Below are 20,303 nucleotides of genomic sequence, written 5' to 3'. Positions count from 1 at the left end.
ATGTTTAACTATTTAGTATCATGCCCATTTTACAGAAAAAAAGAAAGGCTCTTAGAACCTATGATTTTACTTCAATGTGGAGATTCTGGAACAAGAATAAGTAATCTATCAGTCAGGACAGGCTGGGGTTATGGTGTATCAGTACACATCCACCTAATCTCAGTAAGCTGAACACATTCCTAGTTTTCTTCTCCCGCTTACTACATATCCTAGGGTGGGTTGGCAGGGAGTCTGCTCATCTTAGCCACTCAGTGACCCAGATCACAGAATGATGGTTTCATCTCCATAGTTGGAGCAGCTGGCAGAAAGAGATACAATGGCCAGCTCAGTCGCCTTTAAAGTTGGTGGGAAGTAACATTAGTACCTCTGTGTGTTTCAAGTGGGTCAGGGAAGTGCCAGTCCTACCCTGTGCCCAGAAAGGGAAAGCACTGGAAACGTTGATGAGCAGCGCTGCCTACTCCATGACACTTCCAGTGTTGGAAATAACCACAAACATTTTTTTTGTCCTCAGCTTCATGAGTAGCTGTGACTACCGGCATGCACCAAGATGACTGGCTTTGTTTTTTTTGTTTGTTTTTTTCTTTTTTGTTTTTGCTTACTTATTTTTTGAGACAAAAGTCTCGCTCTGTCACCCAGGCTGGAGTGCAGTGACATAATCTGAGCTCACTGTAACCTCCGTCTCCCAGGTTCAAGTGATTCTCCTGCTTTAGCCTCCTGAGTAGCTGGGACTGCAGGTGGACACCACCACACCCGGCTAATTTTTGTATTTTTAGTAGAGAAGGGGTTTCACCATATTGGCCATGCTGGTCTCGAACTCCTGACCTCGTGATCTGCCCGCCTTGGCCTCCCAAAGTGCTGGGATTACAGGCGTGAGCCACCGCGCCTGGCCTTGTTTTATTTTCAGTAGAGATGGGGGTTCGCTATGTTGGCCAGGCTGTCTTGAACTCCTGATCTCAAGTGATCCAAAGGTCTGCTACAAACTTGTATTATCTGATACCTACTTTGGGCCCAGGCGAGAAGGAGTAAAGCATGAAGCATTGTTAGTTCATTTCAACAGATTGGGGAATTGTGGGTTTTAGTCTCTGACGCCTCATTCTTACCATGAGAGCTTAGAAGTTCCTTTACCTCTTTGGGTCATCTGGGAGGACTTGGTGCTCTTTTAGTTCTAACATTTTCTGCTTGCAATGTGCTTAGGACTGGAGTACGAGGTGAGTGAATGGGAGAACGCAAACCCCACAAACGCCAGGAGAGCCATCTCAGGAAAACACTTTCTAGTATTTTGTCTGCGTGTCTGTTGGGGAACGCGCTTACATCCCGCAGAGGGCAGTAGGGACACAGCGCGCAACTCTGCTTCACAACTGCAAGTTAAAAAGCCTTGAATGCGCGTCCGAATCATGCAGGGGAGGTTTTCTAAAATACCCGTGCTCCGCCCAAGACAATGAAATCAGGCTCCCTGCGAGCGAGGCCTGAATATCAGCATTTTTTTTTTTTTTTTTTTTTTTTTTTGGCTGCTCGGAACATCAGCATTTTTGGAGACTCCCCCTCCGCCCCACCCCCGCCACCGCCGCCACCGTGACTGTGTACCGATGATCTTTAACCCCCTGCTACTTGCTAGAGCAGCTGGATGACCCCTCGCGGGCTCATTCTCACAAATGAGCTCCTGAATGGAGTCCTTTCCTCCCAAGAGTTGTTGGTGTTGCATCTTTTTGTTGACTCTGTGTGTGTGTGTGTGTGTGTGTGTGTGTGTGTGTATTTTTTTCCTTTTTGCCTGCAGCACCTGGTATTCCCGTGCGGTCTCCCATCCAAGTACTAACCAGGCCCGACCCTGCTTAGCTTCCAAGATCAGACGAGATCGGGCTCGTCCGTATTTACATTTTTTTAGCCCACGGAAGAACACATCCAACGGCGCCGCATCTTAATGGGAGCACATCCGGCCAAAGGGAACCTTGGAGACATCCGCGGGTTCCTAGCGGCTGGCAGCAAGGGGGTTTCCGAGGGCAGGGGGCCGCCACTGAAGGTCAGCTCTGCCATTCGCGCTGGGCTATGGAGGCTCTAAGTCCGCTTTCGGCAGCACCGGAGGAAGGAGACTGGGTGGCCTCAAGGGAGGAGGGCTAGAGGCGACAGAGACGCGGAAGAAGGCCGGGGGAAGAGGCAGGGCGAGGGAGGAGCCTGCGGAGACGCGGCCCCGGGCCGGCCGGCTGGATCCCGACGTCCGCGCTCAGCCTGGTCGCCATGGCGGGCCTGGGCCCGGGCCCCGCCGTCCCCGCCGTCCCCGCCGTCCCCGCCGTCCCCGCCGTCCCCGCCGTCCCCGCCGTCCCCGCCGTCCCCGCCGTCCCCGTGTGGCTGGCCGAGGACGACCTGGGCTGCATCATCTGCCAGGGGCTGCTGGACTGGCCGGCCACGCTGCCCTGCGGCCACAGCTTCTGCCGCCGCTGCCTGGAGAGCCTGTGGGGCGCGCGGGGCGCGGGGCGCCGCTGGGCCTGCCCCACCTGCCGGGAGGTCGCCGCGCAGCCGCCGCGGCTGCGGAAGAACACGCTGCTGCAGGACCTGGCGGACAAGTACCGCCGCGCCGCGCGCGAGCTGGAGGCGGGCCCCGACTCGGCCCCCCGCCCCGGCCCCTGCTCCAGCCCGGCCCCCAGGCCCCGGCGCCGCCGCTCACTGCCGCGGGTAGGGAGGCCGAGCCCGCCGCTCCCCTCGCGCCCCCGGGCTGCCCCCTTTTCCTCTGGCTCGAACCCCCTTCCTCAGCCGTTCTACTTTTACGTTCCTTTTCGCAGTCTAACACTTGACTCCCACTCTTAGGAGGAACTTTGAAGGTCAGAAAAATATGAAGAAGCAGAAAAAAAAAAAAAAAATCCCCATCTCCCGAAAGCCCGACAACCTAGCAGCTATACGCCTTGGCATATTTCAACTTCTTCCCAATCTATCTGCGGTGTCTTTCTCTCAAAATTGTAAAATTGTGGTAAGATGTATGTAACATTAAAACTTGCCATTTTTGCCTTTTTTTTTTTTTTTTTTTTGATAGAGTCTCTCTCTGTTACCAGGCTGGAGTGCAATGTTACGATCTCGGCTCACTGCAAACTCCGCCTCCCGGGTTCAAGCGATACTCCTGCCTCAGCCTTTCGAGTAGCTGGGACTACAGGCGCGCACCACTGCGCCCAGCTAATTTCTTTTCTATTTTAGTAGAGACAGGGTTTCACCATGTCGCCCAGGCTGGTCTCGAACTCCTGAGCTCAGGCAATCCTCCCGCCTCTGCCTCGCTAAGTGCTGGGATTACAGACGTGAGCCACCGCGACCGACCTCATTTTAACCTTTTTTTTTTTGAGACGGAGTTCCAGGCTGGAGTGCAATGGCCCAATCTTGGCTCACCGCAACCTCTGCCTCCTGGGTTCAGACAATTCCCCTGCCTCCTGAGTAGCTGGGATTACAGGCACGCACCACCATGCCCAGCTAATTTTTTTGTGTTTTTAGTAGAGACGGGGTTTCACCATGTTGACCAGGATGGTCTCCATCTCTTGACCTCGTGATCCACCCGCCTCGGCCTCCCAAAGTGCCGGGATTACAGGCTTGAGCCACCGCGCCCGGCCTCATTTTAACCATTTTTAAGTGTATAATTCAGTGACAAATTAGTTACATTTCCAATGTGCAAATATCACTGCTGTTTCCAAAACCCTTTGATGACCATAAACAGAAACTCTGTACCCATTAAGTAGTAACTCCTCATTTGCCCTCCCTCTAGCCCCCTGCTCACATCTAAGCTACTTTCTGTATCTGGATTTTCCTGTTCTAGTTATTCATATAACTGGAATCATTGAATGTTTGTGCCTTGTTTCTGTCACTTAGCATAGTGTTTTCAAGGTTCATTCATGTTGTAGCATGTGTCAAAACTTTATTTCTTTTAGGGAGGCTGAATAATATTCCATTGGGTGGATGTGCACATTTTAAATTTTATTTTTTATTTATTTTTTTGAGATGAAGTCTCGCCCTGTCGCCACACTGGAAGTGCAGTGGTGCCATCTTGGCTCAGCAACCTCCGCCTCCTGGGTTCAAGGGATTCTCCTGCCTCAGTCTCCCGAGTAGCTGGGACTACAGGTGCGCACCACTCTACCCAGCTAATTTTTGTATTTTTAGTAGAGACGGGGTTTCACCATGTTGGCCAGGATGATCTCGATCTCTTGACCTCGTGATCCATCTGCCTCAGTCTCTCAAAATGCTGGGATTACAGGCGTGAGCCACCAGGCCCGGCCAATGTGCCATATTTTTAAAAATCCAGGCCGGGCGTGGTGGCTCACGCCTGTAATCCCAGCACTTTGGGAGGCCGAGGCAGGTGGATCACGAGGTCAAGAGATCGAGACCATCCTGGTCAACATGGTGAAACCCCGTCTCTACTAAAAATACAAAACGTTAGCTGGGCATGGTGGCGCGTGCCTGTAATCCCAGCTACTCAGGAGGTTGAGGCAGGAGAATTGCCTGAAGCCAGGAGGTGGAGGTTGTGGTGAGCCGAGATCGCGCCATTGCGCTCCAGCCTGGGTAACAAGAACGAAACTCCGTCTCAAAAAAAAAAGAAAAAAGAAATCCATTCATCCATCCCTGGACATTTCAATTGTCTCCACCTTTTGGTTACTTGTGAATAATGCTGCAGGGAACATTGTTGTGCAAGCATCTGAGTCCCTATTTTCCATTATTTTGGTTTATACCTAGGAGTGTGATTGCTGGATCATATGGTAATTTTATGTTTAACTTATTAAGGAATGGTTTGTTTTCCACAAGGCCCGTACCTTGTTGCATTCCCACCAGCCATGTACAAGGGTTCCAATTTTTCCACATTCTTCTGAATACTTATTTTCTGGATGTTTTTGTTTTTCTTTTTTAGCATAGCTTTCACACTTTAGGCATGAAGTGACATCTCATTGTAATTTTTTTTGTTTGTTTTTGAGATGGAGTCTCACTCCACGCTGGAGTGAAGTGGCACAGATCTTGGCTCACTGCAACTTCTGCCTCCTGGGTTCAAGCCAGTTCTCCCTGCTGCAGCCTCCGGAGTAGCTGGGATTACAGGCACCTGCCACCATGCCTGGCTAATTTTTGTATCATTGCCAAATCAAATGTCATAAATTTTGCCCTGTGTTTTCTTCTAAGAGTTGTATGATTTTAGGTCTTACATTTAGGTCTTTGATCCATTTTGAGTTAGTTTTTGTATCTAGTGTTAAGTAAGGATCCAACCTTATTTTTTTGTGTATAGATATCCAGTTTTCACAATATGATGTCTTGAAAAACTATTCTTTCCCCATTGAATGGTCTTGGCACCTTTGTCAAAAATTATTTAATCATATATATGAGAGTTTATTTCTGTGTACTCTATTCTATTCCGTTGGTCTATATGTCTGTTTTTATGCCATTACTACAGTATTTATGACTCCCTCTGTCCATAGTGATTCCTGGGTCCAGTTTTATAGAACCCAGGAACTGAACTTTGCTGTTTTAAAGGTGGAAGTACAGAAGAGCATCACAGAAGTTGGTCGGGAGCTGACAGAGCTGGGGGAACGGCTTGTAGACATTGTCAGGAGCCTGCAGAGTCAGAGGCCCCTATCAGAATCTGGACCAGACAGTGAACTGAGCATCCTGGGCAAGGTAGGCTCCGCTGGGAGAGGAAAGGTTCTGGAGGGGGTAGGGCTAGAGATTGCTTTCAACTGAAACAACGTAAATGTGTTTGAAGCTGAAGGATGCAGTAAGTCTCAACCTTTTATTATTCTCTTCACTACCAGACATGGATGATTGGACATTTGGTATGCCTGAGGTAAGGTTGGAAAGCTTTGAGTGGGCTAGGATCACTCCATTTAACCAGCTATCTCTAAGATCACCAATGACCTCTGTGTAAACCCTATAGACATTCTGATACCTGTCTTCACTGACTTTTCAGCAGCCTTTGACACAGTGGACCCTACCTTTATTCTTAGCTTTTGGGACAGCAGTCTTCTGCCTTTCCCCTACCTCTCTCTGGCGGATCTTTCTCGGTCTGTTTGCAGGCTGTCTCTCCTCTGCTCGGGAATTCAATGCTGGACTTCCTCAAGGCTGAGTTACAGGTCCCTTTCTCTCCCCTCCAGGTAGTCTCCCCTGTACCCATGGCTTTAATAAGTACCTCTGTGCACAAATATAGCTCCAGCCTGGAGCCTTCTCTGAGCACTAGGCTGCTGTATCTCCCTTCTCATCTTTTCTTCTTGGATATCTCAAAGCATCACACTTAATGTGTCTTAAACTGCTCCTCTTCTGGGATTTCTCATCTCAATGCTGGCCCTATTATTTTTCCAAGTGCACAAGCCAGAGACATGGGAATCATGTTACCTCCTTCTCCCTCACCCTAATATGCAGCATGTTGTAGCTCTAAGACCTGCCTAATTACCTCTCAAATCTGTTTACTAGTCTTGAGCTCCTTTGAAACTTCTCTAATCCAAGCCTCTGATAATTTTGTACCTGGATTGCTGTCATAACCTTCCAAATGCTCCACTCTCCCTCTTCTAGTCTGTTTTCCTCATGGTCATCACAGTGACCACCATAAACACATCTGGAAATGTAACTCATGTGCTTAAAACGTTCAAGTGGCATCAGTTTGCTCAGCACTAAGACCCAAATCCTCACAGGATCAACAAAGCCCTGTAGGATCCCATCTGTGTCTGCCTCTCAAATCTCATCTCTGCTCACTCTGCCTGGCTCTGTGAGCTCCAGCTACCCCAGCCGTATCAGTGCCTCTGGTGTCTCACGTCTTCCTACTACAGGGTACCCTTCATGGAAGGCTCTCCTTTCCCTCCATCACTTAGGTCATGCTTGCTCATCCTGCACATCCTAGCTAGAACATCTCTTCTTCAGAGAGCAGCCTTCACTGATTTCCTCGAACAAATCAAATTCCCCCATTAGAGGCTCTTAGGATTCCATGTACCTTTCACTGGTAGTAGTCATCACCATTGCAACTTTGTAATGACTTGTGCCATACTCTGTATTAAAGTCTGCCCCCCTCCCTTTTCCTGCACTGGACTCTTAGCTTCATGAGGATCGGGACTTTCGATGCTTTTGTTCTTTTGTCCACCATTGTATCCCCATGCCCCAGCACAGTACCCAAGTACCCACTTACGGTAGGGCTCAACAAACACCCACTGAACGTATGAATAAATGCATCTTCAGGGATGCGACGTGTTGGGATAGAAAGTCTGAGAGTCTGACTTTCAGACTTGACATTGTCACTCACTAGTATCATGACCTTGGGCAAGTCTTTTTTCTTTTTTTTTTTTGGAGACGGAGTTTCGCTCCTGTTACCCAGGCTGGAGTGCAATGGCGCGATCTCGGCTCACCGCAACCTCCGCCTCCTGGGTTCAGGCAATTCTCCTGCCTGAGCCTCCTGAGTAGCTGGGATGACAGGCACGTGCCACCATGCCCAGCTGATTTTTTGTGTTTTTAGTAGAGACGGGGTTTCACCATGTTGACCAGGATGGTCTCGATCTCTTGACCTCGTGATCCACCTGCCTTGGCCTCCCAAAGTGCTGGGATTACAGGCGTGAGCCACCTCGCCCGGCAAGTCTTTTCATCCTTCTGCGTCTCAGGTTCCTGTCTGTAATGTAGAAATAATAACACGTGGCCTGCCACATCACTGCTTTATTGTGAGGATTAAAATAGGTTTAAAAAAGTACTTGACCAATGTTAAAATATGGGGTGATATAATTAACTGTGGCAATTTAGTTAACCCCTATGAACTTCAACTTCTTTGTTGAAAATGGAGATTTCTTACAGGCTTTTAAACCTACTTTGTGAGGTGGTTATGCAAATGAGAGAAACGCAATAGCTAGCATGTGGAAAACACTCAATAAGTGTAATACTACTGTATTTTGATTGGTGGAAAGAATGAGGAGTGGGTTATGCAAAGTTGGGAAAGAAAGTCAGGGGTTGAAGTTGGTGAGCAGATAAAGGGCTGTATTGGGGAAGAATAGGACTTGAGGCTAAAGAAAATCAGGGAGCATGTGTTGGAGGCCCCAGAAAGCAGGACCTAGATGCAGGCAACTTGAGAAGTAGCTCATGGGAAGTGACATGATATGATGATAGAGGTGGGAGAAGATTCTTTTTTTTTTTTTTTTTTTTGAGACAGAGTTTTGCTCTGTCGCCCCCAGGCTGGAGTGCAGTGGCATGATCTTCTCAGCTCACTGCAACCTCTACCTCCTGGGTTCAAGTGATTCTTCTGCCTCAGCCTCCCACATGGCTGGTATTACAGGCACCTGCCACCATGCCCGGCTAATTTTTGTATTTTTAGTACAGATGGGGTTTCACCATTTCAGCCAGGCTGGTCTAGGACTCCTGACCTCAGGTGATCTGCCCGCCTCAGCCTTCAAAACTGCTGAGATTACAGGCGTGAGCCACCACGCCCAGCTGAAAAGGTTATTCTGACCTCCATGGTTTATCTCAGTAACTGTAATATTTACTTTATAAAACCCCTGTGAGTTAGATGTGGCCCCCCAAAAAAAGAAAAAAAAAGGAAGCCCCTATAAGATGCACCTAAAAATGTTAAACTTTTTTGGTATTACCTAAGAAATCCAAGTTTATTGTGCAAAATGTTAGAATAGCATTAAATAAAGCATATCATAATGCTCCATCACTCCATCACCCAGAAATAACCACTCTTTGCTATTTTTGCTATACTATGTATTATTCAAGATTGTTTTCAAGGCATATATTTTGAGGGCCTAATTTTGTTTTTAAAAACTTGCTGGCTGGGTGCGGTGGCTCACGCCTGTAATCCCAGCACTTTGGGAGGCTGAGGCAGGTGGATCACCTGAGATCAGGAGTTCAAGACTAGCCTGGCCAACACGGTGAAACCTCATCTCTATAAAAATACAAAAATTAGCAGGCATGGTGGTGGGTGCCTGTAATCCTAGCTACTTGAGAGGCTGAGGCAGAAGGATTGCTTGAACCCGGGAGGTGGAGGTTGCAATGAGCTGAGATCATGCCACTGCACTGTATCCTGGGTGACAGAGCAAGACTCAGTCTCCAAAAAAAAATTTAAAAAGACTTACTTGGAGTTAAATAGATTAAATAAAAAATTATAAATGGGCCGGGCATGGTGGCTCAAGCCTGTAATCCCAGCACTTTGGGAGGCCGAGGCGGGTGGATCACGAGGTCAAGAGATCGAGACCATCCTGGTCAACATGGTGAAACCCCGTCTCTACTAAAAATACAAAAAAATCAGCTGGGCATGGCGGCACGTGCCTGTAATCCCAGCTACTCAGGAGGCTGAGGCAGGAGAATTGCCTGAACCCAGGAGACGGAGGTTGCGGTGAGCCGAGACTGCGCCATTGCACTCCAGCCTGGGTAACAAGAGCGAAACTCCGTCTCAAAAAAAAAAAAAAAAAATTATAAATGGACAGAAGGACTTGAATATAGTATTTGATGGGCTGTGTAGGGGACTTCTGTTTATTCATTTTTAAATGATTCATCAATAGACTTTTTTTCTTCTGGGGTGGATCCTTCCTTGGCTTCTCCAAAGCTGGTGACTTCCGATGCAGCTGCAGGGAAAATCAAAGATATTCTCCATGACCTAGAAGAAATTCAGGAAAAATTACGAGAAAACTTTTCCTGGAAAGAGGCTCCTGAAGCACAAACACAGGGTGAGCTGATCTTATTTATTGGAGGAGGATTAAACATGGAAGTTGGGGGTAATGGGGGTAAGTGCTCCATGGCTTTGTTCTTCGGGGAAAGGATCCCAGAGTCCAGCTATATTACCACTGTGGTATTGGGAATCAGGTAGGGGTGGGCTGAGGCGTTTTTGTGGCCTTGGAAAAAGTTTCTTAAGGAAAACAATTAGAGAGCAGTTTATTAGTTGTTCCAAAAATTTTCTGAGAAAAAAGCACCTTCTTATCCTGTGTGCTTCTAAACTTAGGTTGGATTCCTTCGTAATTTTATTTATTTATACAAATATAAGATCAATTTTTAAATTTAGGGGGTTACATTTAAAATTTCTCATTCAAAAATCAAAACCGGGCTGGGTACAGTGGCTCACGCCTGTGATCCCAGCACTTCGGGAGGCTGAGGCGACTGTATCACCTGAGGTCGGATTTCGAGACCAGCCTGGCCAACATGGTGAAACCCCATCTTTTTTTTTTTTTTTTTTTTTTTTTTTGAGACGGAGTTTCACTCTTGTTACCCAGGCTGGAGGGCAATGGCACGATCTCGGCTCACTGCAACCTCCGCCTCCTGGGTTCAGGCAATTCTCCTGCCTCAACCTCCTGAGTAGCTGGGATTACAGGCACGCGCCACCATGCCCAGCTAATTTTTTTATTTTTAGTAGAGACGGGGTTTCACCATGTTGACCAGGACGGTCTCGATCTCTTGACCTTGTGATCCACCCGCCTCGGCCTCCCAAAGTGCTAGGATTACAGGCTTGAGCCACCGCACCCGGCCGTGAAACCCCATCTTTACTAAAAATACAAAATATTAGCTGGGTGTGGTGGCACATGCCAGTAGTCGCAGCTACTCTGGAAGCTTAGACAGAAGAATCGCTTGAACCTAGGAGGTGGAGGTTGCAGTGAACCAAGGTTGCGCCACTGCACTCTAGCCTGGGCAACAAGAACGAAAGGCTATCTCAAAGAAAAAAAAAAATCAAAACAGTGTAAGAAGGGCATACAGCCCAATCTCCCTCCAATCCTTGCCAATTGCCCTATTCTTTTATCTCAGTGCACCACTTTTATTAGTTTTTTGAGTGTCTGCTCAGAAGTTATTTATGCAAATATCAGCAAATATGCATTATATTCTTATTTCTCCCAATTTTTTTATACACAAAAGATAGCACATTAAATGCATTGTTCTGGAGTTTGCTTTTCTCTTTTACTTAATACATCTTCATTGTACAGATCAGTACTTAGGACATATTTTCTTTGCTTTTTTTTTTTTTTTTTTTTAAAGTACCTAGAGCATTTTCCCTTCTACAGCAGCTCGGTATTCCAGTGTCTGGATATGCCAACACTTACTTACTCAATCCTCTACAGATGGATGCATGATTGTTTCCAATTGTTTACAAATAATGACAAATAATGTTGAAATCAATAACTGTGTATGTACATTGTGTCATATGGGTGCAGATGTAATTGTAGCTTAAATTACCAGTGAAGGTTGCTGGATCATAGGGTAAATTCGTTTGTCATTTTGATATACATTGCCAAATCACCCTCCAATTGGGTTATACTAATTTTCACTTCCACAGAAGAAGTGTGTGTCCCCAACCTGCCAATTGAGTGTGTTGTCAGACATTTGTCTTTTTTTTTTTTAAACCAATCTCATGGGGTCAAAATATTGACGTGAAATTAGCCGGGCTTGGTGGCGAGTGCCTGTAATCCCAGTTACTTGGAAGGTTGACGCAGGAGAATCGCTTGAACCCGGGAGGCAGAGGTTGCAGTGAGCCAAGACTGTGCCATTGCACTCCAGCCTGGTCAACAAGAATGAAACCCTGACTCAAAAAAAAAAAAAAAAAAAAAAAGATGTGAAAGTATTCTGCACTTTTAATTTGTGTTTTTCCATGAATTGTCTGTTCATATCTCATGTTATTGGTCTTTTTAAAATTGACATTTAGGAACTCTTTGTAAATTGAAGAGATTAACCTTTCGTCTGTTATATAAATGGCAATTTTTTTTCCTTAATATCTCATTTATCTTTTTATTTATCTTTTATAGGTTTTATAATGCCATACAGACTTTTTTTTTTTTTTTTTTTTTGAGACGGAGTTTCACTCTTGTTACCCAGGCTGGAGTGCAATGGCGCGATCTCGGCTCACCGCAACCTCCGCCTCCTGGGGTCAGGCAATTCTCCTGCCTCAGCCTCCTGAGTAGCTGGGATTACAGGCACGTGCCACCATGCCCAGCTAATTTTTTTGCACTTTTAGTAGAGACGGGGTTTCACCATGTTGACCAGGATGGTCTCGATCTCTTAACCTTGTGATCCACCCGCCTCGGCCTCCCAAAGTGCTGGGATTACAGGCTTGAGCCACCGCGCCCGGCCCATACAGACATTTTTAATTTTACTTTTTTTTTTTTTACTTTAATTTTACTTTAACCATGTTGGTTAGGCTGGTCTCAAACTCCTGACCTCAGGTGATCCATCTGCCTTGGCCTCCCAAAATGCTAGGATTACAGTCATGAGCCACCACGCCTGGCCTTTACATAATTTTTTATAGAGATGAGATCTCACTGTTTTTCCCAGGCTGGTCTCAAACTCTTAGGCTCAAGCAATCCTTCTGCCTCTGCCTGCCAAAGTGCTGGGATTACAGGTGTGATCCCACCATGCCCGGCCTCAATTTATTTTTTTAAGAGATAAGAGACAGCGTCTTGTTCTGTTGCCTAGACTGGTTGACTAGAGTGCCATGACAATTCCTAGGCTCTAAATGTTTCCTTTTTATTTTTATTTTTTGAGACAGAGTCTTACTTTGTCACCTAGGCTGGAGTGCTATGATGCCATCGTGGCTTACCCAGCCTTGACTTCCCAGGCTCAAGTGATCCTCCCTCCTTAGCCTCCTGAGTAGCTGGGACTGCAGGCACGTGCCATCACACCTGGCTAATTTTTGTATTTTTGTTAGATACCGAGTTTCACCATGTTGCTTAGGCTGGCCTGGAACTCCTGGGCTCAAACAATTAGGTCACCTCAGCCTCTTGAGTAGGTGGGACTACAGGTGGCGTGACCACACTTTGTTAATTTTTTGTTTATATTTTTTGTGGAGAATAGGTCATGCTTCTATTTTCACACAATAAAATTTTTCCAGTTTTTATTTTAAGCATTGTAGATTTTAAGTTTTAGTTAGAAAACTCAACCACCTGATGTTTAGAATTTTCTGATGTATATGTGTGTGTTTGTATTTTTACAGTTTACATTTAAATCTTTGGTTTCATGTTTTACATTGAAACCTTTGACCCATTTCAAGTCTACCTCAGCATGTATCCTAATGCATTTTGTTTTATTTATTATTATTATTTCTTTAGATGGAGTCTCACTATGTTGCCCAGGCTGGAGTGCAATGGCGTGATCTCGGCTCACCACAACCTCTGGCTCTTGGGTTCAAGTGACTCTCTTGCCTCAGCCTCCCAAGTAGCTGGGATTACAGGCTCCTGCCATCACGTTTGGCTAATTTTTGTATTTTTAGTAGAGATGGAGTTTCCCCATGTTGGCCAGGCTGGTCTCGAACTCCTGGCCTTAAGTGATCTGCCCGTTTTAGCCTCCCAAAGTGCTGGGATTACAGGTGTGAGCCACCACGCCTAGCCTGTAACTTTAATTTTAATATTTTAGGAACAGGTCTTACTTTGTTGCCCAGACTAGAGTATAGTGGCACAACCACAGCTCACTATAACCTCAGTCCTCCTGCTTCAGCCGCTCTAGTAGGACTGTAGGCCCACACCACCATGCTCAGCTATTTAAAGAATTGTTTTGTAAGGCTGGGTGTGGTGGCTCACACCTGTAATCCCAGCATTTTGGGAGGCTGAGGCACGCAGATCACAAGGTCAGAAGTTGGAGATCAGCCTGACCAACACGGTGAAACCCCGTCTCTATTAAAAATACAAAAAGTAGCCAGGTGTGGTGGCACGCACCTGTAGTCCCAGCTACTTGGGAGACTGAGGTGGGAGAATCAGAAGAATCACTTGAACCTGGGAGGCAGAGGTCATAGTAAGCTGAGATCGTGCCATTGCACTCCAGCCTGGGTGACAGAAAAAAAAAATTGTTTTGTAAAGACAGGGTCTCCTTATGTTGCCCAGGCTGGTCTGGAGCTCCTGGCCTTAAGTGACCTACCTACCTTAGCCTCCTAACTAGCTGGGACTATAAGCATGGGCCACCATGCCTTGCTTCATGTTGCAGAATTGAAACTCTATACCCAGTAAGCAACAATTTCATATTCCCTCAACCCTCTCTTACCTGGCAACCACTATTCCACTTTCTGTTTCTATGAATTTGACTATTCTGTATATCTCATCTGAGTAGAATCATACAGTATTTGTGTGAGAGGTTTATTTCACCTAGTATAATGTACTCCAAGTTCACCTATGTTGTAGCATATATAAGAATTTGGTTTCTTTTGGGTGTGTTTTGGTTTGTTTCTTTGAGATGGAGCCTCGCTCTGTTGCCTAAGCTGGAAAGCAGTGGCACAGTCCTGACTCACTGCAACCTCCGCCTCCTGGGTTCAAGCGATTCTCCTGCCTCAGCTTCCTGAGTAACTGGGATCATAGGCGTGTGCCTCCATGCCCAACTAATTTTTGTATTTTTAGCAGAGACGTGGTTTCACCACATTGGTCAGGCTGGTCTCGAACTCCTGACCTTGTGATCTGCCCACCTCAGCCTGCCAATGTGCTGGGATATCAGGCATGAGCCACCATACCTGGCCTTTTTTTTGAGATGGAGTCTTGCTCTGTCACCCAGGCTGGAGTGCAGTGGTGTAATCTTGGCTCACTGCAACCTCCGCCTCCCGGGTTTTTAAGTGATTTTCCCACCTCAACCTCCCGAGTCATCGCTGGGATTACAGGCATGTGTACTACACCTGACTAATTTGTGTGTGTGTGTGTGTGTGTGTGTGTGTGTGTGTGTATACAGACAGGGTTTCGCCATGTTGTCCAGGCAGGTCTTGAACTCCTGACCTCAGGTTATCTGCCTACCTCAGCCTCCCAAAGTGCTGAGATTACAGGTGTGAGCCACCATGCCCAGCCTGCTTTTTGTATTTTTAGTAGAGACGAGGTTTCACCATATTGGCCAGGCTGGTCTTGAACTCCTGACCTTGTGATCATCCTGCCTCGGCCTTAGAAAGTTCTGGGAATACAGGTGTGAGCCACTGCACCCAGCCCAAATTCATTACTTTCTGAGGCTAAATAATTCCATTGTATGTATATATCACATATGTTTATCCATTTCTCTGTCTATGGACACATGGATTGCTTCAGTTCCCACCTGAATTTTGAGAATGTCCTCTTGACAGGCAGCTTTATTGCTCTCATGGCCTAAGTTGTCACAGGCACACCCTAGACAAGGTCTTTCATCTCTTCTCAGGCCGAGTCTTAGATTCACTTCAGCTGCGGTCACTTAAAGATACAACTAGGAGAAGATTTCACCTTCAAAGTCTGCACTATAGGACTTCCCTTACTTATCATCTGCCTGACGTGGTCATTGTACTCTAGCATACATGACTGCTTAAAGTTAATAATTAAAGTTTAGCACATTGAGAGGGAGAGGTGTCAGCAATGGTGATGAGTCTCACACCAACTCAAGTTACCTAGTTTATATAACAACAGTTTAAAGCATTGACTTGGGGGTCCTCGATATTCCAGGTGTCAGGGTGCTGCAATCCTCTGGAACTGTATTAGGTAAGTGTGCATGAAACGCCTTCTATATATGGGGCTGACATGGGGCTTGGCGCTTAAAACAATATAGATCAGGCGTCCCCAAACTACGACCCACGGGCCGCATGTCGCCCCCTGAGGCCATTTATCTGGCCCCCCTCCGCACTTCAGGAAGGGGCACCTCTTTCATTGGTGGTCAGTGAGAGGAGCACAGTATGTGGCGGCCCTCCAACGGTCTGAGGGACAGTGAACTGGCCCCCTGTGTAAAAAGTTTGGGGACGCCTGATATAGATGAACAAGATCTCTGCCATCAAGGAGCTTAGAGCTTAGTGAGGAAACAGTGTAAAGTCCACAGTAAGAACACGGAGGTGGTGTACCTGGGCTGCATATACTGCCTCTGCCCAATCCAGTCCTGACACTGAACAACGTGCAGATAATGAGAAGACAAGCCGTGTGCCTTGATCATGATGTTCGGATACCTTCAGTTTGCCTTTTTCTGATGGGACTTTCCCCTCCTAATTTTTTTGTTACTTAGGGGAACTCTTGGACTCCCCGTCTTCCTCCTCATGCCCATTGTCTGACCAGAGCAGCCCTGCACTCAGAAGAGCTTCTCAGTTTGCTCAGTGTAAGTATGTGGTTCACTTTAAACTTGGGTGTGGCTTGCTGCAGAGCAGAGCTTCGAGAACATATATCTCCATCTATCTTCCATCTGTTTCCCTACCGCTGGGTCCACTCCTTGGCTTACTGCACATGGATTAGTCCCTATACCAGGTCCTTCCATTGGGGGGAGCTGATTGCAAAGGCAAAGCAGGTTGAGACTCTATACCCAAGAGCACTCAGAGCCCAGGCAACCTTTGAGCATCTCTGCTGTGGCCACCAATTACAGCCAACTGCCTGTTCCCAAACCTGCTGAGATCTTTCTGCTGTCCCAGTCTGGGGTAGTCCTTAAGAGCATGGATCCTGAGGCCAGACTGCTTGGGTTTGACTCCCAGCAGCTCCACTAACCAGTAGTGTGATCCTGAACAAGTCACTTAAGCTCCTAGAGCCTGGGTTCCTCATCTATAAAATGGAGATAATATAGTACTTCTCTTGCGTGATTGCCATGAGGGTTAAGTGAGTGAGCATGAGGAAAACACCTGGAGTAGTCATGCTATGTAAGTGTTAGCAATTTACTCACTAAATAGGAAAACATATGAAATACACGAAGTGAATAAGATATGGTCCTTAATCAGGAAGTTTCAGTTTAACTGGGGAGATATAAACAGCTGTGGTCATAAATCACCATAAGATAGCTAGAAGATGGTAAGTATCTTGAGAGAACACATAAAGCACCACGGGTGTTGAGAAAAGCAAGAGATGACTTTTTTGCTGGGTGGGATGCAGAGAGGGCTTCCTGAAAGATGACTAGTGGGTAAGTTAAAGTTAATATGGGAAAGGGGTATTGATATAACAATATCAAAGATATATATAGAAAATTGCAAGTTGATATACCAATTTTTGTTTGCTTGTTTATTTTTGTTGAAACAGGGTCTCTCTATGTTGCCCAGGCTGGTTTGGAACTCCTGGCCTCAAATGATCCTCCTACCTCAGTCTCTCAAAGTGCTGGGATTACAGGCATGAGCCACTGTGCCTGGCCTGATTTTTTCTTTTTAGAGACAAAATCTTGCTCTGTTGCCCAGGCTGGAGTGCAGTGGCACAATCTTGGCTCACTGCAACCTCTACCTCCCAGGCTCAAGCAATTCTCATGCCTCAGCCTCCTGAGTAGCTGGGATTACAGGCATAAGCCACCATGCTCAGCTAATTTTTGTATGTTTAGTAGAGACAGGATTTGGCCGTGATGGCCAGGCTGGTGTTGAACTCCTGGCCTCAAGTGATCCACTCGCCTTGGTCTCCCAAAGTTCTGGGATTATAGGTGTAAACCAGTGTACCCGACTGAAGGAGCTGGCCTGATTTTTTAAATTGACATGTAATAACTTTATAGTGTGGGTGCAGTGACTCATGCCTGTAATTGCAGCACTTTGGGAGGCTGAAATGGCAGGATTGCTGGAGCTCAGGAGTTCAACATCAGCCTGGGAATCATGGCAAAATCCTGCTTCTTTTCAAAATAAATTTTAAAAATAAATAAATAAATATAATTGTACATATTTATGGGATATATAGTGATGTTTCAATACATATGATGCATAGTGATCAGATCAAGGTAGTTAGCATATCTGTCATCTGAAACATTTGTCATTTCTTCCTGTTGAGTGATGTGCCAATTTTAATGCCAGCATGAGTAAAACATTATCACACCAAAAGATACAAAGCTGCTTTTTGCTATTTCAAGACCTCTTAGCATGGATGATCAAAAGATAACCGGCCATGTTCTTATTGTTTTTTGTTTTTTTTTCCGGAAGGGGCCATTAATCCAACCTTTAACTTGATGAGCCTTGCCTGCAGCCTGGAAGTGTCTGGGGATTTCCATACAGTGACTGTGTCTCCCCGCCCACAACCCTATCGCTGGAGTTGTGAGAGGTTTTCTACCAGCCAGGTCTTATGTTCCCAGGCCCTCTGTTCTGGAAAGCATTACTGGGAAGTGGACACTAGGAATTGCAGCCACTGGGCAGTTGGGGTGGCTTCCTGGGAGATGAGCCGTGACCAGGTCCTGGGAAGGACTACAGACTCTTGTTGTGTGGAATGGAAAGGGACCAGCCAGCTCTCTGCATGGCACATGGTCAAGGAAACTGTCCTTGGCTCAGACAGACCTGGGGTGGTGGGCATCTGGCTGAACCTTGAGGAGGGGAAGCTTGCCTTCTATTCAGTGGACAATCAGGAGAAGCTTCTGTATGAGTGTACCATCTCTGCCTCCTCTCCTCTGCACCCTGCCTTCTGGCTGTATGGCTTACATCCTGGAAATCACCTGATAATAAAGCAAGTAAAGGTGTAAAGTTTCCTCAGGGATTACAAAACAGTGGTTTCCTGGTCTCTCCTTCCCAGGGCAGTAACTTATCTTAAGAATACCACTTTTGCTGGGCTCAGTGGCTCACCCCTTTAATCCCAGCACTTTAGCAAGGTCAGGAGTTCGAGACCAAGCTGGCCAACATGGTGAAACCCTATCTCTACTAAAAATACAAAAATTAGCTGGGTGTGATGGCAGACATCTGTAATCCCCACTACTCAGGAGGCTGAAGCAAGAGAATCGCTTGAACCCAGGAGGCGGAGGTTGCAGTGAGCTGGGATCATGCCATTGCACTCCAGTCTGGGTGACAAGAGCAAGACTCTGTCTCAAAAATAAAAAAAAGAATACCGCTGGCCGGGCGCGGTGGCTCAAGCCTGTAATCCCAGCACTTTGGGAGGCCGAGGCGGGTGGATCACGAGGTCGAGAGATCGAGACCATCCTGGTCAACATGGTGAAACCCCGTCTCTACTAAAAGTGCAAAAAATGAGCTGGGCATGGTGGCGCGTGCCTGTAATCCCAGCTACTCAGGAGGCTGAGGCAGGAGAATTGCCTGAACCCAGGAGGCGGAGGTTGCGGTGAGCCGAGATCGCGCCATTGCACTCCAACCTGGGTAACAAGGGCGAAACTCAGTCTCAAAAAAAAAAAAAAAAAAAAAATACCGCTTTTTAGATAGAGATTGGGTCTCACTAGGTTGCCCAGGCTGGTGTGAAATTTCTAGCCTCAAGCAGTCCTCCCACCTCAGCCTCCCAAAGTGCTAGGATTACAGGTGTGAGCCACCACATCTGGCCAAAAATACCACTTTTGAAGTCAGTCCTTTTGTGTGATACAGGATTAACTCAGCTGTTATACTTTTGATATTTGAACCCTGCACATTCCAAATAAAGGACACATCCATGCCTGGCTCCTGGGAGATAACCTCTAAGCCATTAGAATATCCTGCCTGATAAGAGTGTTTTTGTTTACCTGTGGGCCATGGGCCATGCACTATCAGCTTGACCTCAGCAGGGTCAAGCTGAGGAGACTAAGCCATATGGGCAGTGAAGCATGCCTATGTGACCAATCCCCCAAAAAAGCCCTGGACACCATGGCATGGGTGAGCTTCCCTTGTTAGTAATACTCCATGCCCACATCATTGTGGCCACACATCATTGCTGGGAGAATTAAACATTATCCTCAAGACTCTGCCAGGAGAGGATAATTGGACGTTCTCTTCGACCTTGCCTTGTATGCCTTTCTTCATTGCTGATTTAAATCTGTAGCCTTTCACTGTAATAAACTGTAACCATGAATACAACAGCTTTGCTGAGTTCTTTGAGTCCTTCTAGTGAATCACTAAATGTATGGGCCGTCTCAGGGATCTCCAAACATAATTTGCTACTTATCAATTGCTGTGTAAGAATATTGCCACAAATTTAATGGTTTAAAATAACACATATTTTTTATTTCACAGTTTCTGAGAGTCAGGAGTCAGGGCACAGCTTAGCTGAGGCTCTTACCTTGGAGTTTGACAAGCTGCAGTCAACATGTCAGCTGGGGACACAGGGTCAGCAGAGGCTCGACCGGGGAAGGATCTGCCTCCAAACTCACATGGTTGTTGGCAGCCTTCAGTTCCTGGTGGGTTGCTGGACTGAGGGCCTCAGTTTCTTTCTAGTTGTCGGCTGGACACCACCCTCAGTTCCTTACCCCATGGGCCTTTGCAACACGGCTTCCTCAAATCCAACAAGGGAGAAGGTCTCCCAGTGAGACGGGCACAAAATCTTACATAGATCTTACATAGCATAACCATATGAACACATAATCATGTACATCCCATTGCCTTTGGCTTCTATTAATTAGAAGCAAGTCATGGTATCATCTATACCCAAGGGGTAGGGATTACACAAGGACATGAATGCCAGGACATAGGGCTCAGGAGGCCACCCTACAGTATGTCTGACACAGCGTATTATTTCACACTTGATTTCCCCTGTTTTTAAAAACCATTTTATTAACATAAGAAAACAGATATAGAAAACTACATGAAACGTGGA

At 46.5% G+C, this 20,303-nt stretch overlaps 1 protein-coding gene across 1 annotated transcript; it reads left to right on the top strand.

Annotated features, from left to right (window-relative positions):
* Positions 1-2,171: 2,171 nt before the first annotated feature.
* Positions 2,172-19,567, top strand: RNF135 (ring finger protein 135). Its single transcript, XM_039477029.2, has 5 exons — positions 2,172-2,667; positions 5,482-5,625; positions 9,518-9,638; positions 15,868-15,957; positions 17,732-19,567. The coding sequence occupies exons 1-5, from the start codon at positions 2,233-2,235 to the stop codon at positions 18,259-18,261; spliced, it is 1,320 nt and encodes a 439-aa protein (XP_039332963.2). The 5' UTR covers positions 2,172-2,232; the 3' UTR covers positions 18,262-19,567.
* Positions 19,568-20,303: the final 736 nt, after the last annotated feature.

Source organism: Saimiri boliviensis, chromosome 17 (genome assembly GCF_048565385.1).
Source record: "Saimiri boliviensis isolate mSaiBol1 chromosome 17, mSaiBol1.pri, whole genome shotgun sequence".
NCBI classification, from domain to species: domain Eukaryota; kingdom Metazoa; phylum Chordata; class Mammalia; order Primates; family Cebidae; genus Saimiri; species Saimiri boliviensis.
Note: the sequence above shows the minus strand (reverse complement) of the source record. Positions and strands in the feature narration are given on the sequence as shown.